Source organism: Pelophylax lessonae (assembly GCF_965119305.1).
Source record: "Pelophylax lessonae genome assembly, chromosome: 3".
In the NCBI taxonomy this organism is placed as follows: Eukaryota; Metazoa; Chordata; class Amphibia; order Anura; family Ranidae; genus Pelophylax; species Pelophylax lessonae.
The window spans coordinates 512,203,738-512,222,415 of NC_138770.1; the positions used below are offsets into that span (position 1 = coordinate 512,203,738).

The window sequence follows — 18,678 nt, forward strand, 5'->3', positions numbered from 1 at the left end:
AAGGTAGTGCAATATCTTCATTCAGATGAAAATCTGAAACCACCTTGGGAAGAAAAGATGGTTTAGGATGAAGTACTACCTTATCCCTATGAATCACTAGGTATGGTGACTGGCATGATAATGCAGCCAGTTCTGACACCCTGCGAGCAGAAGTAATAGCCACCAAGAAGGCCACCTTCTGGGATAAAGTAAGCAAGGGAATCTCCCTGATGTTTTCAAAGGGAGGTTTCTGTAGAACCGACAAAACCAAATTAAGATCCCAGGGCGGTAAGGGCGCGCGGACTGGAGGAGCCAGGTGCCGCACCCCCTGGATGAAATTCCGCACCAAGGATTTGGTAGCTAAAGGCTTCTGAAAGAAGATTGCTAATGCTGAAACTTGACCCTTGATGGTGCTCAAGGCTAGCTTCTGCTCAACCCCTTGTTGCAAAAAGGCCAATATTCGAGTCACCGAATAGGTACGTGGAGGAAATCCTAAAGATTCGCACCACGCAATATAAGTCTTCCATGTGTGATAATAGACTTTGCTGGAAGTCGCTTTCCTTGCTTTAATAAGGGTAGGAATGACTGAAGTAGACAAACCTCTGTCCTTCAGTACTTGGGTCTCAATGGCCAGGCCATTAAAACCAGCGACTGTAAAGCACGAAGGTAAATTGGTCCTTGAGACCACAGACACTCCCTGAGACGAAGTTCCCACGGAACGTCTGCGACTAACATGTCCAAGTCGGCCAGGCCGGCTTGAGGAGGCCAGCCTAGAATTTCTAGGACCACTGGCGCTGATTGGATCTGAACCAGGCGTCCCTAGAGCTATCTGGCCCCGACCATCCGAGAAAGTCTGGTCGTTTTCTGTTCCCACACATTTATCAGATACCTGATAGTTATCAGGAAAGGTGATCTTTTCTGGTTGAACCTCAGGGACCGAAGTCACCCGACTAGAGGCTACTTGGCCTATCTGGTCAACCAGATCCGATTCCTGTGAGGTATCGGGACTAATCTTAGGAAAAGGTAAAGGAAAAGATCTTTTCAGGGAACGGTAACTACCGCTTCCTGTGGTACTTAAATGTTGGAAGGGAAGAATCGCACCGGTAGTAGGGGTTGATGCTCGATCTAATGTCCTGAATACCGGTGAAAACGTCCCCCCACCCTGAAACCGGGTGGGGGCGCACCTTCAGGCTGTGTACTCCTTTGCTTCGGGTTTGGCTGGGTTGGTCCCCTTCTTGAACCCTCCTGGAGGAGTCTTGCCTTTCCCGCTAGTACCAGCCGGGCGCCCTTTATGGGCGGTAAAGAAAGGTCCTCGCTTGTTGCGAGGTCCCTTAGCTTTTGCAGCCTGTGGCAAAAAAGTGCTCTTGCCCCCAGTGGCATCCTTAATGATTTCATCTAGGTTGGCTCCAAATAGACGATTCCCCTGAAAGGGGAGATTGGTCAAGGTCTTTTTGGAACCTAGGTCAGCTGACCAGCATTTTAACCACAGCACACGTCTGAGGATCACTGCTAACTTAGATGCATGCCCTAATAGGGGAGTAGTGTCCAAGGCTGCGTCACAGATAAACCGTAGCCCTTGTATGATCTGTTCCATCAAATCAGATGTCTCCTGGGGAATATCTTTTCCCCTAAGATCTTGGCGTACCATTTTCGCCCATTCCGTAAGTGTCTGGGAAACTAGACCAATAACGATTACTGGTCTAAATGCTGACCCTATCAGAGAAAAGATAGTGCGGGACTCTGCTTCTATCTTTCGATCCACCGGATCCTTAAAGGACGAAGTGTCGTCCACTGGAATAACCGTGGCTTTATTCAGCCTGGAAATAGGCGGATCCACGATTGGTGGTACCGTCCATTTCTTAATGATGGATTCCTCAAACGGATAGCGTCTAGCAATACGCTTGGAAATAGTAAAGGTACGCTTAGAATGCTCCCATTCTCCTTTAATCTGATTACCAAAACATTTAGGTACAGGAAAAGCCTTCGCCGTCTTGATGGGCTTATTAGTACCAAAAGGCATCTCTGTTTCAGTTGCCTCTGCCGGTAAAGCCTCAAGTTTTAAGGTTTCTTGCACTGCCACAACTAGTGCGTCCACCAATGCTTCTTCCTGAATAATAGCAAGAGAAGAAGCGTCCTCCTCACTTTCTGAGGGGGCTTTACCTGGGATAGCAACCCTTGCAGAGGAACCTGCAACTGCCGTGACCATCTCTGAATCTGAGTCAGAGGTGTCAGATAGTATAGGGGTAGGCGGGGGTCGCTTCCTTGACCCCCGTCCCTGACAGGCCGCCTCCACCCGAGCCACCATAGACTCCAAAATTGCTGTAAATGACTCTATACTCTGTGCACCGGCGGGTCCCGAGGCCCCCTCGAGGGAAACAGGTGGGGGAATATGTGTGGCAGGGTCCATGATAACTCCAGTTACTTCCTGGATAATATAATTCAAAAGTAAAGAAAAAAACTTTTTTTTTTTTTTTTTTCTGACCCCCAGCGCCACAAAAAAGCCCCTTAGTGTTACCTGCTAGGGATCCCTATCGATCGAGAGAGAGAGAGATAGACCCCCAGGCTCACCACTTGATGCTCAGAGTTAAACTGCAACAGCTTACAGCGCTGTCTTGACAAACAGGAAGTCTTTTGGCTGGCTGCCCAGGAAGAAAGGAGGCGGCTCCGCCCCTCTGCACGCCTTCCGGCGCCTCCCCCAAGCTCCACGAGGTGTAGGATCACCTCAAACATGGCCGCCCCCATGCTGGAGACACGAGGCTACGCCAAAATGGCGGCTTGTGCGATCCTGCAAGAAAAAATGGCGGCGGCCTGCTGAATGGCGGTGTGCTGCAGGGCACACAACACTGTCTCTGCCTGGGGATATAGCGTGGTTGGCGGTATCGGCCCTGGCGGACCGCATGGCCGTTCGGGAGGCCTGCTAATAGCTGGAGATCTGATTTGGAAGGCAGTCTACATGTCCGTGGCTTCTGACTGGTAGGTAGCTTATACTTAACCCATAAGATTCCCAGAATGCCACAGATTACATCTTTTAAACATGTATACAATAGATAGTTAGCTCCCAAACCAAGCCTCCTGGCTCTTTGTACACAAAAAATCACACTCAAAGTAGGAGGATCTGTGACATGTTATAGGATAGAGAGGGACTCTATCTTACCATACAGAGAGGGGCCCGCGTTCACCACAAAACCCGTCAGGGGGAAAGGGGGAACATACTACTCACCATACCGGAACCAGGCGGGCACCAACTCCTGACAGTACCCCTCTCCACCGGGGCGGGAGGGCTGTCGACCGATACGAACGCCGTGACTCATGGTCTTTGGCGTTTCAGCGAGACGTTTAACTCGCGGGTTCAGTCCTTTTAATGGGACTTTGTCGCGGCCGACCCAGCGCGGAGCTATGGCCTGCACGCGCTCGTAGGCTGAACTGGGGTGACCACCGGATCTCAACATCCAGCCCGTCGCCCAGTTCAGCTTTCTTGCTTGAAGATCTCACAGGAACACTGGAGAAAAAGCTGTCTAAAAAAATCCTTTAAGAAAAAATTCTTGCCAGGACCTAAGATCCCAGCAAGGTGTCTAGGTCCTTACTCCTAACTAGACAGAAAATAACTGATTTGCTGAGGCAGAGAGAGAGAGGATATACCCTCTGGGACTGCCCCTAGGGTGTGGCCAGAGCTTTTTAATTTCCTGTCTAGTCCTGCTCCTGCGGAGGTAACATAACCCGAAGGTGGTGTATCACCGAGGACTACGTCTGTCGATGAGCGCTAGAGAAATTTTGATTTTTACATTTTTTTTTGGGGAATTTTTTTGTTTATAGCGCGTGATCAAAAAATCGCACAGGTGATCAAATACCACCAAAAGAAAGCTCTGTTTGTGGGAAAAAAAGGACGTCAAATTCGTTTAGGTACAGTGTCGCACGACCGCGCAATTGTCCGTTAAAGTCGCGCAGTGCCAAATCGCAAAATACCCCCTGGTCTTTTAGCAGGAAAATCCTCCGGGGCTTAAGTGGTTAATCCCAGTGACACAGATGAAGGCCCATATTTTTTACCCCATTGACACATATTCTTCCTCCCACTGACTAATGAAGCGGAAGCATTCTTTCTCCCACTGATCACCAACATGGTGAAGTTTTCCACTGCTGTCCATGGATTGTTACGATGATGTGCTGCATTTTCTACAAGCCCCCCTCCTTTCAAGTTTGAAACAGGAGGAGGTATATGTATATGTATCCTCCTTGGAGAGGTCTTCTGTCTAACTTAAGCTGGCCATGCATGGGTCAGTTATTTTCATTCAACCAGCGGGTTGAACAACAAAAACTGGCCCGATTCCCCCATCCACACATACGATGTGGATGTGGAAATCCTTCCCACTGTGACGTTGTAATTTGACTGCGGGAAGATTTCCCTGCCATATGAATACACAGCTGAAGTCTATTGCCTGTGGTGCTGATCTAGCGGAAATATACTGACAGGGAAGTTCAACAGAAGTCCATTGGTAGATCGACTTCTGTTGAACCACAGCAGCCACACATGGATTAAAATGCGGGCGATCCTTGCTGAACTGGCTGTATTTCAACCCAGCTTTACCTAAAGTCAAAGGCACAGTAAATGCAGGCTACACTTTTTAATGAGGGCACAGACAGAATTAAAACCTGATTGATTCTAAATCTTCCCCAAGCTGTTTAAAAAGAACTGGCTGAAAATTCCCTTTAGGTGCAGGAATTCACTTTTACTTTCAACAAGATGCCCAGAAAGCTTCTGCAAATAAAATGTCTACGATCTTTCTTTAACACCTTCTCATTTTGTTTTCACTCTCACATTCTTTTCGGTGTCTGTCATACTCTTGATAAAGCTAATCCAGCACAAAACAACAGATCTACCAAATTCTATCCCAAGACTGGAATTTAACAAAGGCCCTTCACCAGAGTATACTTCTTCTAAGTAACACATTTTTACCCAGAAGCAGAAAAACCACAAGAGGATGAATATAGCTGAAAAGCCAAGAGCTATTCTGTATGTAAAAATACCGCTCATCCAACAAGAAAATAGAGATAAGAAGAGGCGGTGCTGTTGATATGCATTGCAATAAAATTCCAGAACACTTCTGCAACATTACCTTCAGGGTCAAGCAGCTTTTCAATTCCCAAGTGCTTTTTTGCTATGCTGAAGGCATGGTCAAGCCTTTCAAGTGGAGAGAGCCTGGTAACTTTTTCCCAGCTAAACAAATCAGGTCTGAAATAAATATAAGCAATAGGATAATAAGCATTAGCACAATAAATAGAAAATTAGAAAACCAATGAATACATAAAAAATACTTTTGATAAACACAAATGTATATAAAAAAAAAAAACAGAAACAGCAAAGAAAGCAATCAGAGAAACTCTCTGCAATCTTTATCATAATGACATTGACATTTAGCAGCAGATGATTTGCAACAAACATGGGAATTTCACATATGATCTAATTTAGTAAATCAAGTAATTATAGGGAAATTTGGTTTCTATCTCTAAATTTACCCTCACCGTGTATTTTTAGCGAGTACACACTTTGAGGTAGAATTGTAACGTTATATTTGATGTGCCTTACTCGTTTTTAGGGATGCACCGAATATTCGGCGGTCGAACATTATTCGGCCGAAAATAGAAAAAATAGCACTTTCGGTGTTCAGCCGAATAAGTCAAAAGGCCAAATAATTTTGTGCCGAACAATAGGGCTGAACGATAGTCGATATGATATCGACTATCGTTCTGTGGCCGTAGGCAATATTCATATCGCCGAGGTCACGATATTTACAGGGGGAAGGGACTCGGAGGAGGACAGGAGGACTCACAGACTTCCGTGTTAGGCAGGGGAAGCCGGGACACTTCAGCGGTGAGCATACATACATTACTCACTCGTGCACTGCAGCCCGCCCCACACATTCAGTGAGTCTTACTCTCCTCCCTAGTTTTTTCAATGGCACATTCAGGAAGCCAATCACGCCGTGATTAGCTGCACAGCGAACCAATCACGCGTGCCTGCACACCTGATTGGTTCCGCTGTGCCGCTACTCACGGCGTGATTGGCTTCCTGAATGTGCCATTGAAATAACTAGGGAGGAGAGTAAGACTCCCTGAATGTGTGGGGAGGGCTGCAGTGCACGAGTGAGTAATGTATGTATGCGGCTGTGCTCCTTTCCAGGCTCCTACTAGTCCACCTCCAGCCTCCTACTACCACCACTATGAGAGACTGTATAATCTGATCAAGTCCACACTGACACTGACTGACTGTCACTGAGTAATTGATGTTACCACATTAACCCTGACCTGCCCAGTGCCCTGTATCTGCAATTAAAATTTACAAGGCTGCCTGCATGCTTCCTGATTTCCATTCCCAGCATCCTTCCAAATCCCTACAGTGTCACTAACATTAACCCTATGGTACAAGGCTGCAGTGTGCACTGAATCCCATTCCCTACAGTAACATTTAGGGAGAGAGACATGAGAGGACAAGAGAGAGAGAGAGAGAGAGAGACATGAGAGGACAAGAGAGAGAGAGTGAGAGGACAAGAGAGGACAAAAAATTGGCAAAATAAATGGAAAAAATGCGAAACACCGCGTTCGGTATTCGGCCTTCGGCCTTCTGCCAAACATTTCATTATTATTCGGCTTCGGCTTCGGCCAAGAATTTCATTTCGGTGCATCCCTACTCGTTTTACTTCCTTCCCATATTATATGTATAATGTTTCACGTACACTTTGTAGATTTTTCCACAAACTTTATGTCAAATAGTACAATCAGCTTTATTGCCAAATAACTGCTGAAAAAATAAAAGGTTTAGCCACCGAGAGCAGAGTGCTCAACAGACATAACTGGCCTGATCATGTCTGCCGACTTTCACTAAAAGCAGCAGCAAAGAACAATCACTGCACTGCATAATGCCAATATTGAGTGGGCTAAGCAGTAAAAAAAACAACTTACTCCACTCAAATCTGTGGCAGGTAGCTAAGCTCTGCTTGCAGATTTTTTCCAGAGGATGAGTGAAATCTATACTGCTTCTACAAATGTGCACCTAAATCCTTAAAGTAGTATTAAACCCTCCGTGTTTTTAGCTTAACATTTTGAGCACTATTAAAAAAACATTTCCCAAAAAACTGTTAAAATTCTTACCCCAGCACTTGCAGTATATAACTTTTAATGCTGCTGGCTCCTGCTCTCACAGTGCTGCTTCCCTGAACTTCTGTTATTTACAGGAAAGAGTTAACAGTGGACAGTTTAGTCTACAGCCAGTCTGTTAGCTTGGAGAATAAATAGGGGTTGGAGCAGGGGAGTATCTTGCTGTCCTAAGCTACAGGGTTGTGTGTTTCTACATATGCACACATTGTAGAGAGACACAACTCTAGTCACTGCATGCAAGGGTTTCTCCATGGGACCCTGCAAGAAAAAGGAGCCACCCTGAAATCAGAAACCTGGGGCAGCAGTCATGGCATCATATTAAACAGGAACATAGGCAATATTGAATGATAAGGAACGAGCATACTCAGTAAGTGATTAAATCAACTGCTGAAAGTGCCAAAAACGGAGGATTTATTATCAATTTAACCGCTTGCCGACCGCATAACTAACTTATACAGCGGCAAGGCAGCTCTCCTGTGACAGATCACGTAATAGGTACGTGACCCATTACTTTTGGGTAGGGGGCATGAGTACACAGCAGATGCCGATCAGCGAGTGCTGGCCAATGGATGACTGCCAGCACCTGACAATCATCGGGAAGACACACAGGACAGAGCCCTGCCTATGCAAACAAGGCAGAGCTCTGTCCTGTCAGCAGGGTAGTAATAGATTTTCTTTCCCGCAAAGCAGAGAACATAATCTATTACTTCCCTTAGTGAAAGCACCACACACAGTACACAAAACACTGGCTAGGCACACATTTAAGGCTTTGATCATTCTAGATGATAAACCCCTTCCCAGTCAGTGTCATTAGTACAGTGACAGTGCATTTTTTTAGCACCGATCACTGTATTAGACTCTGTTCACACTGGGGCGACTTGTCAGGCGACCTGGTCGCCTGACAGGTCGCCGTAGGTCGCCTGCCATAGAGTAGCTGTGGACCCATTCTAATAGGAGCGACACAAGTCGCTCCGACTTAGAAAAAGGGTCCAGGGCTTCTTTGGGGCGACCTGGAGCGACCTGCATTGACTTCAATGATATGAAGTCCGTGCCGGCCGCTCCGAGGTCACGGTGCGAGCTGCGCACCGCGACCTGTGAGGTCGCCCCGGCAAGTAGCGTCGCCCCAGTGTGAACGGGGTCTTAGTGTCACTGGTTCCCAAAAAATTGGCCAATTGTCCCCTGCAATATTGCAGTCCTGCTATAAGTCGATGATTGCCACCATTAAATAAATAAATAAAAAATCCAGTATATATCCCAAAGCTTGTAGATGCTATAACTTTTGAACAAACCAATCAATATACACTTATTGGGATTTTTTTTATCAAAAATGTATAGCAGAATACATATTGTCGTAAATTTATGAAGAAATTTAAATCTTTCAATTTTAATTGGATATGTTTTATAGTAGAAAGTAAAAAATATTGTTTTGTTTCTTTTTTCAAAATTGTCTGCCGTTTTTTTGTTTATAGCACAAAAAATAAAAAGCAAGCAAAAAAGAAAGCTCTATTTGTGGGGAAAAAATGATATAAACTTATTTGGATACAGCGTTGGTTGCATGACCGTGCAATTGTCAGTTAAAGTAATGAGGTGCTGTATCGCAAAAAATGGCCTGGTCATGAAGGGGGGTAAATCTTATGGAAGTCAAGTGGTTAAACAAACCTGTGTGAACAAAAATGACTGGGCTTTTAAAGTGGCACGCACTGTAAACACCAGGCAGCTTTTGGAGCTTGCATACTGCCTCCCAGGATTTCCAAACCCAGAGCCCTCTGTAACACAATCACCAACTAAGGCTCCATGTACACGGGACGCATGCCCAGAAGCTGTGCAGGGATGACGCGCCTGCACCCGAAGTGACGAGCAGGGCCGGTGCAGGGCATTCTGGGGCTCCGACGTCACTGAAGAGGACACTCTGGCTTCAGATGCCCACACCTGAGATGGCAGCGCTGGACAAGAAATTTTCAAGGTAAGTATTTCTTCTAAAAGGTAAGTGAACCCAGGGACAGTTCAGAGGCTATCGTTGCTGAAATACTCTAGCCCTGACTGTCCCGGGGGTATTTTTATCGGAAAAAAAATTTTGAGGCTGGAACTCTTGCTTTTAGTGCAAAAAAATACCTGTTGATCATATCAAAAATTTTGAGCTGCCCTGTACACAGGAAGGAGTCTAATAATTCCTCCCAGTAATTATCTTGGATACAGAACAATCAATCCCTGTGTTGAGAAGATGAGAAGAGGTTAGTGGGATTCAGTTGCTTAGCAAAATCCAACTAGGCAAGGCTGACATCTTTCTGTCCACAAAAACGCTGTGCTGTCAGCCCACAATATGAAATTAAGAGCAAAGTGCATTTCTACCAACTCCACAGTATGTTTTTATACTCGCAGGGTCTTTAAAGTGTAAAAACATGAGGAAAAGTTTCATGTATTACAGAGATGGACAACATATATTATTTTACAACTTTGCCTTGACATAGACTTTAAGGGCCTCTTCAATTTTCTTTGCAGAATTTCAATGTTTGAAAATGCATTTCAAAAAAGAAATCTCACTTTTTTCCTTATGGCTGGCTAACATCTGTGCACTACAGTTAAATGTATTTTTAAAGGAAAACTATATAGGTTCATTAACAGCTTACTAAAGACCATGTATTATTTTTTTTTTTTTAAAGGGCGCCGCGTAGTAGATCTCTCACCCCGCAGGGATCTTTGCTTTCCTACATGTTGTCAAAGAGGTCAGATGGGTATGAGGTATAAGATGAATGACACAAATATTAGGGTGTACAAAGTAACACATCTAAAGTGATGACATGACCTACTTGTGCCTGTGCAGCAGACCATTGAAGGCTAGACCATCTGTCCAACTGGTGGTAAAGTTTAGCACATTTACTTCATCATAAGGTCTTGTTGAATTCCTAACCCAGCTCAAAAGAATCTTCTCGCTGTTTGTTTGCTGGAGTTCTGACATAATTGCCTTCATGACATCTTTCACCTGGCAAAAGAACAGTTAAACATTTTACAAAAGAGCTAACATGGAGTAGCTTCATAATGCTTTAACTAACTGCACCGTGTAGCTGAAAGAAAATGCTGTCAAAAGCAAAATTATTTTGAGAATTTGATCTCAAATTTTTACCAACATTTTAATTTTATTTAAAAAGAACCTGCCACGAGGGAATAATGAAGGTTTCCATTGCTGACCTAACTTTTAAGGAACGTTAGTGTCTTGGCTGTCATGTTATAGCTTTGGCTTTATGGCTAATTGCATCCCTGACCCAGAACAGGTATAGAACCAATTTTGATACTTATTTACAACATGCTTGTAATGGGTATGTGACTCAAAATTGCTGAAGTGAGACCCAGATATGTGTCCAATGTTTTTAGGAGGCCAGCAGTCCTTTTAAAATTTGTTGGACCTGTTCCTAAATTCGCCCTCTACTTATCCCTTATTTATTCTCAATCACAGCCTGTTATATTATTATAGAGCATTGCATTTTCTAAAGGTGGAAAAGTTGCTTTCAATAACTTGTCTTTGAGACACCTCATTTTAAACCATAATGAATATTATGTATTTTTTAATTTCAATATCTCTTTAATATAACCTTTCCACAAAACAATAACAAACATATACAAGGGAAAGAAAATAAGCGAAAAAACATGACAAAAAATGCTGCAATAATATTATCGGTTATAACATCATGCCAAAAGGAAGAAAGAAAAAAAAAAAAGGGGGGGAGAGAAAGGGAAAAACAAGGGAAGAAAGGGAACAAGGAAGCTCTCTTCCAATTCGGTTTATGTATTTTTTACCTGTTTAGGCTTTTGGAAAGCAAAGGGTGGGTCTCTGCGTATATACAATTAATGACTTGCTACTAGTTTGTCATAAACAGATTCTCAATATGTTAAAGGACTGATATACTTTGAGTTATAGCTGACAACCCAAGTTCTTCAGGAACCAGAACTTCATTGTTTAAAGAAAGCATATCATGAAAGAAATATGCGGACTGCCACTACTGCACTTCTTCCGAAAATGCTAGTTGCTTAACCGTAATTTTGATCTGTTGCTTTCAATGCTTTCTACCTAATATTCAGGTCAGGATGTTTTTTTACTTTGCTCTTACTTTACTCACAGCATACTTGCTGGGTTAGTAATTCAGAAAGTCATCCAGAGGATTGGGATGATATCCAGGTAACTAGAATGTTTAGATGGTGGTCAGCAAAAGTAGCTAGCAATTTTATCTAATAACAGGTTTTCTGAATGAGCTGCGATGGAAACTATCCTCACGAATATTCATAATTTATTACATAAATAATATTCAGAGTCTGACTTGTGCTGTTCGACTCAGATACACTTTTCACAATACACACTAAGGACTTTGGACTAGCTATAAAATATGTAAATGATGAATGTTATTGGTGAGAACTGTCCCCTTGCACCAACATCAACTTAAATAATGTATGTATGAGATCAAATCGGACTTCTCAGGAAAGGTTTGTACATTAATGACTGTACATTGATTTTCAGACTGAAATTATACTATTGTTTTATTGGTTGACAGACAATGCATGGCTTCCCTATTTAACAGGGAAATACATGTACTGCCATTGGCAAACCCTTTCTTAAAATTCTAGTTTGTCTGTTTGACAATCTGATTTGCTGGTTTCATTAAATACCTACTAGTTCACGTGCAACAAGCAATGCAGAGCATAAAGCCTGAATTCACCAGCTAATCATTCAACAAAATTACACATACTGCATCGGGTTGCTTCTGAACCAATGTACATGAACCACTGAGGGGACTGCCACCACATTTGGTGAGTATATCTTACAGAAAAAGGAGGGGGAATTGCAAAGTAGAGGTGGATTTCTCTTATCGAAGATAACCTAAATGATGTAGGAGGCAGAAGATGGAAACGGAAAGTAATAGATTGAGTGAAACAGGTTACAATTGTGCAAACATTAGCATGGCGATGACCTGCTATGGAATACATCTGGTAATAGTATTTGTTTAAAGTATAATTTCACGTTTTTTTTTTTTTTTTTAGAGATATTCATTTTCGTCATCCAAGAAGCATCTGCAGAAATGCCACCGCGATTGGTTACCTTCACTAAAGATAACCTCCATACCCATTTCAAGCAGTATGGCCTGCAGGATCCCAGAGCTGAAACTATAATCAAGCTGCTCTCCAGAGAGATGCTGCTCCTTTAGTTTAAAGCACAGTAGGTCTCCTGCCCCCAAAAAAAAATACAAGTAATGGTCAAGAGCAACTGCTTTGGGGAACTGCAAGCCACTGAGTGAAAAAAGACTTCTTTTTAGTACTAGTAACCAATTGTATCTTAGTAATAAAGTATGTAAATACAATAAGTCTAGCGCTGAAATATAAGCAGCGCTGGACTTTTGTATGTACATACTGAAATTCACCAGGGAGTGTTATTGTGCAGTCTAGCAGGTGATTGGGGGCACTTGAATGCTGGTTTAAGACTTTTAACATAATTTAGTAATACAAAAATTCCTGCGCAGCTAAAAATACACAAATCTCCTCCCTAAGCTAAGAGCTAGCCAACACGAAATTTGATTCACACACAGAATATATATAGATATCTCTAGTCTGTGCAGTGCTCCTATGTGATCTGAAACAATCCTAACTACGAATATGTATCCATTCAGTTAATTTAAAAAAATGCATAATAATTCTGTATTAGTGTTTATTTTGATATAGGATTATGTATTTATGTCACTTATATTTGAACAGATACAAATTTGTAGTTAGGATTGTTTCAGATATATTTGGACACAGGCACAGTTTTAGTTTTAACAGGTATTTACCAAAACATATTCAAGCTATAGTTATATAATGGATGTGGGCTGAAAGTGCACACTCTCAGGTTTAATTTGAGGGTATGTACATCAAAATCAGAGGAAGGGTTTAGGAGTTACAGCTCTTAAGATTAGCCATCCCCCTTTTTCAAGGGACCAAAAGTAATTGGACAATTGAATCAAAAGCTGTTTCATTGGCAGGTGTGGGCTACTCCTTCGGTATTTCTTCATCAAATAAGCAGGTAAAAGGTCTAGAGTTGATTCTAAGTGTGGAATTTGCATTTGGAATATATTGCTGTGAACCTACATCATGCGCTCAAAGGAGCTGTCCATGCAAGTGAAACAGGCTATTAAGGCTTCAAAAACTAAACAAACCTATCAGAGAGATAGCAGCAACATTAGGAGTGACCAAATCAACAGTTTGGTACATTCTAAGGAAATTAGAATGCACTGGTGAGCTAAGCAACATAAAGAAGCCTGGAAATCCACAGAAGACAACAGTGGTAGATGATAGCAGGATCCTCTCTATGGCAAAGAAAAACCCATTCACAACATCCAGACAAGCGAAGGACACTCTTTAGGAGGTGCACGTATCATTGTCAAAGTCTACAATCAGCAGAAGACTTTACGAGAGCAAATTCAGCGGATTCACCACAAGGTGCAAACCATTCATAAGCCTGAAGAATAGAAAAGCCAGATTAGACTTTGCCAAAAAACATCTAAAAAAGCCAGACCAGTTCTGGAAAAGCAATCTTTGGACGGATGAAACTAAGATTAATCTGTACCAGAATGACAGGAAGAAAAATAGTGTGGAAAAGGCTTGGAACAGCTCATGATCCAAAGCACACAACGTCATTTGTAAAACATAGTGGAGGCAGTGTGATGGCATGGGCATGCATGGTTTCCAGTGGCACTGGGTCATTGGTGTTTTATGATGATGTGACAGAAGACAGAAGCAGCCTGATGAATTCTGCAGAGATATACTGCCAGGTCAGATTCAGTGAAATGCAGCAAAGTTGATAAGACGGCGCTTCACAGTACAGATGGACAATGATCCAAAACACACTGCAAAAGCAACCCAGTAGCTTTTGAAGGAAAATAAGTGGAATATTCTGGAATGGCCGAGTCAATCACCTGATCTCAACCCAATTGAGCATGGATTTCACTTGCTGAAGGCAAAACTAAAGGCAGACCTACAAACAACTAACAACTGAAGACACCTGCAGTTAGAGCCTGGCAAAGCATCACAAAGAAGGAAACCAAGTCTTTGGTAATGTCCATGGGTTCCAGACTTCAGGCAGTCCTTGCCAGTAAAGGATTCTCAACAAAATATTAAAAATTAACATTTTATCTATGATAATATTCAATTGTCCAATTACTTTTGTGCCCCTGAAAATGGGGGTGGGGGGGGGACTGTGTATAAAAATGGTTGCAGTTCCTAAGATTTGTACTTGATATGTATGTTCAACCCCTTGAATTTAAGCAGAAAGTCTGCACTTCAAATTAATTTGGATCATTTTGTTTTAATTTTATTCTGGTGGCATACAAAGCCAAAAGTATGAAAATTTTGACTGTGTCCAAATATATATGGACCTAACTGTACTAAAATTTCACCACTTCAAGTGGATTGGTTAGAGCAGCTGGGTCAGTGATCCTCCACTTTGGCTACACAACTCTATACTATCAAACACTTCAGCGCCTGGAAGTTGGAAATTGTTTTAGCTATATAACCCATCCTATTTTGTTCAAAGGCTGCAGGGGCAATAAAAATACTTAAAGCGTTTGTTACCTCAACACTTCATATTCCTGATATGTGTCTGCTGTTCCATGTACTTGTATGAGAAAGTATTCTGTTCTCTTTGTATTGCTTCGTTTGTGTAAAATCCCTGGTGTTCCTGCTAGTCCCTCTGCTTTCCTATTACAAACTAACCACACTAAGCAGGAGAGAACACTGTGGTCAGATCTCTAGCTATGCTGGGAACTCGGTGTAGCTCTGAAGATCAGACTTGTCCTGACACTCCCCCACTGCACAGCCATTCACTGGGAAGCTCAGTGTGCTGCTGCTTCTCCTCCCTTCAGCTCTTATGCAGCTGAGAAAAGAGGGAATGTGATTACTAACAAAAAAGGGAAAAAAATTATTTATAATGTATTTTTATATCTATACAAAAATGTTTTTCCTTTCATTTCTATTTTCAAACAGAATGGGTTGTTTACAGGTGATCATTTACAATCACTTTAATACAGAATAAAAGAGAACACACTTTTTAACTCCTGGCATGTATAACTCTAACACAAATATTGGTTATTTCCAGTTTGCAGTTTGATTAATGGCAATGTGTGTGTGTCCTGAAATGTAAAAGTATAACATTTCATTCTAGGTGATGCCTTACCTGCCAGTGAAGGATGATGCTCCATATCAAACCAAGGGTAAGCTTGGGGTTTCCATCCACAATATCTGTACCTCCTATGTTCACCAGCTCCACCTGAAAATAATACACCTTTAGGCTCAGGGATTTTGCTAATGAGACACAAAACTGAAATATGATTACATAATATACACTGCCCGGCCAAAAAAAAAGTCACCACCTGGAATTAACTAAGCAACTAACTAAACTAAGCATGCAGTAACTATCCTCTTAGATAGTTACTGCATGTGCCTAAAGAATGAGGTCAGCTGACCACCTGAATATACTGAATGACCAGGTTATTTCATCAATAGATTTTTTTCTTCCCTAATGGCACGGGCATATTCCAAGATGACAATGCCAGGATTCATCTGGCTCAAATTGTGATAGAGTGGTTCAGGGAGCATGAGACATAATTTTGACACATGGATTGGCCACCACAGAGTCCAGAACTTAACCCCATTGAGAATCTTTGGGATCTGCTGGAGAAGGCTTTGCGCAGTGGTCCGACTCATTTGGTGAAAAAATAATGCAACACTGGACGGAAAAAATCCTTGTGACATTGCAGAATCTTATCGAAACAATGGCACAGCGAATGCGTGCAGTAATCAAAGTTAAAGGTGGTCCAACAAAATATTAGAGTGTGTGACCTTTTTTTTTTTGGTGGCGACTTTTTTTTGGCCGGGCAATGTATATATCGTATGAACGATTGGTTGTGGCTAACCAGTGATACCCTTCCTTTAGCAACCAAGAATAAGGCAAGTATAAACAGTATACAAACAAGTAAAGGTCTGCTAAAAAATATAAGACAAAGGGTGGTTGTATACAGGACATATTCAAAATGAAATATATTGTTAGTGATATACCACAATGATTTGCACTGGGTCCAGTTACTTTCAATCTTTTTAAAATTAACTGGATGGATGACATGGAAGGTAACTGTAAGTACAGTACTGTATGTGTGAGTGCTGGAATTTGGGTATCCCTAATCAGTTCCCATTAAACTAGTATGTTTGGGTAATGTGACTGTTCCCCACCTAGCCCCAAAAGGAGCTAAAGAAAAGCTTTTAGTAGACGTACTCAGGCAGCCCAGACAGCAGCAAAGCATTAAGTCATAGAGTAGTCAAGGTTTCACTAGGCCAGTTGGGTATAATCAGCACCAGTGGAAGAGACAGAAACATATTCAGAAGGTGACCACCAGAAAGGTGCTGTAGGAGCCATGAGAGTGTAATATTGATGTGTGCAGGAAGCCTCCATTAATGCAGTTAACGTAAGTAGTAGGAGTTATAAAACAAAGCTCAGCTGGGTGGTAGGAGTGAACTCTGAGAAGACTGAGAGATGAAAATTTACTGAGAGTATAAAGCAAAATGGGTGTAAGAAGTCTCCAACGCTTTTCCCTTTTTATACGACATACAGGACAGGACCAGAATGAGGTATGTGTACTGGGAGCAGCAAATAAAGGAAAGATCAATAGGTGTGCTTGGTGCAAATATTGTACACAGGTGAATAAATCCCCCAAACCCAGCGCTCATAGAGCAGAGGAAGAGATACTCAATAATAATTAAAATAATAAAGATATTCCTGCACCCTTAGCTGCTGCTACAGTAATCATAAAATATCAACAAATATTTCAAATCATAAAAAATCAAAAACATTAGCAGCGCTTATCCGGAGTGACAAACACAGTGTGCCTTCACAAATATAATGTCCTATCCAGACGTGATGTTAGTGAGACACCCAGCCAAGTCCTCGTGCAGTCAATATGAGTGTACCATCACCACACCTCGTGTGATGCGCTCCCCAATAGAGATTGCACTCACCAGATCTCTGAATGTCTTATGACTTGTATTAACATCTCCTTATTCGTCTGAAGTCACAAAGGATAAAATATCTCTCCCATCTCGAAATATGTGAAGCTTTGCATAGTGTTCATATTTCTTTTGTTCCTGAAAGGTAAAATTACACTTCAGTGGCTTGTAAATTGGTGAATTGTTTGCGTTAAAACGTGTCCCCTGATCAGGACTGGAGTCGCAAGGAATCCCTTACTGTCTGTCGCCCCAGCAAGGTTTAGCCTCGTCTGAGTATGGGATTTCTCGTGACTCCAGTCCTGATCAGGGGACACGTTTTAACGCAAACAATTCACCGATTCACAAGCCACCAAAGCGTAATTTTACCTTTCAGGAACAAAAGAAATATAAACACTAGGCAAAGCTTCACATATTTCGAGATGGGAGAGATATTGTATGCATTGTGACTTCAGACAGATAAGCAGATATTAATGCAAAGCATAAGACATTCGGAGATCTGGTGAGTTCAATCTCTATTGGGGAGCGAATCACATGAGGTGTGGTAACAGTAAGCCCATATTGGCTGCATGAGGACTAGAAGGACTGTGTGTCCCTACTAACATCATGTCTGAATAGGACTTTATGGCACACAGTGTTTGTTACACTGGATGAGCGCTGCTAATGTTTATGATTTTTTATGATATGAAATAGGTGGTGGAATCTCAGCAAATTGGCGGCAGAATCCCCCTCGTGAATGTGAAAATGGCACTTAGCCTTAATACTATAAGAGATAGAAGACACAAATATGTTTACCATGAAATATCTAGCAAATACAAGTACATTAAAAAACTTACAGTATTTATTTTTTTTTCTCATGAATTTTAAAAACTTACATTATTTTGATGTAAAATTTGGAGTACTCTGTTCACGTTATTTAAAGCATGCACCCTTGTGGATCCACGTTCTTTGGGCTGAAAAAAAAAATGAAAGACATAAACAATAATATTTTAAAGTAAACTGTATGCTATTTATGAAGTGTTAGAAGATTCAAGGCACATTGTTGAGTGTAATACACACTCCCACCTCCATCACACCTCATTTACTGTTCAGTATCTGGAGCTTTAATTCTGTCCTATACTGAGTTGCTACATTCTAGCTGAAATTCAGCTTGCATTGAGAATCCAAGCTCTGTGGGAAAAAAAACTTTTTTTAAATCCAACCTCTTTATTAATAATAAAGGCCATAACAAAGAAAATATCACATATAGCAAAGAATACAAAAAAAAAAAAACACATTCTTGCATAGTTGTGCGCAACAAAAAGGAAAAAAAGAAAAGTCTGAATCAATTTAACATAAAGTAGTACACGAACACATGTCACTTCAAAGGGAATCCTCTGAACGGAAGGATAAAGACAGAGATACACAGTGTCTAATATCCCAGGGATTACCTGATTTACATTATTAATATGACCAGTACCAAAACGTTTTCCAACAGGTGAGCTCAAAAAGCAAAATACCAGCTAGACTGCTAACAGCAGCACTCACATCTGCAGTAGC

General features: G+C 41.8%; 1 protein-coding gene across 8 annotated transcripts in view; it reads right to left on the reverse strand.

Moving 5' to 3' along the window:
- The window catches only part of UTRN (utrophin), a gene marked incomplete at its 3' end in the record, with an annotated part of 1,040,500 nt that overhangs the window by 814,193 nt on the left and 207,629 nt on the right, over positions 1-18,678 (reverse strand). For all 8 annotated transcript variants that reach the window (XM_082249947.1, XM_082249941.1, XM_082249943.1 and 5 more), the window contains 4 exons: positions 18,015-18,092; positions 15,320-15,412; positions 9,936-10,108; positions 5,091-5,206 (listed from right to left, as the gene is read on the reverse strand). In XM_082249947.1, the coding sequence (XP_082106073.1) occupies positions 5,091-5,206; positions 9,936-10,108; positions 15,320-15,412; positions 18,015-18,092 (460 nt within the window). The remainder of the gene's footprint in view (positions 1-5,090; positions 5,207-9,935; positions 10,109-15,319; positions 15,413-18,014; positions 18,093-18,678) is intronic.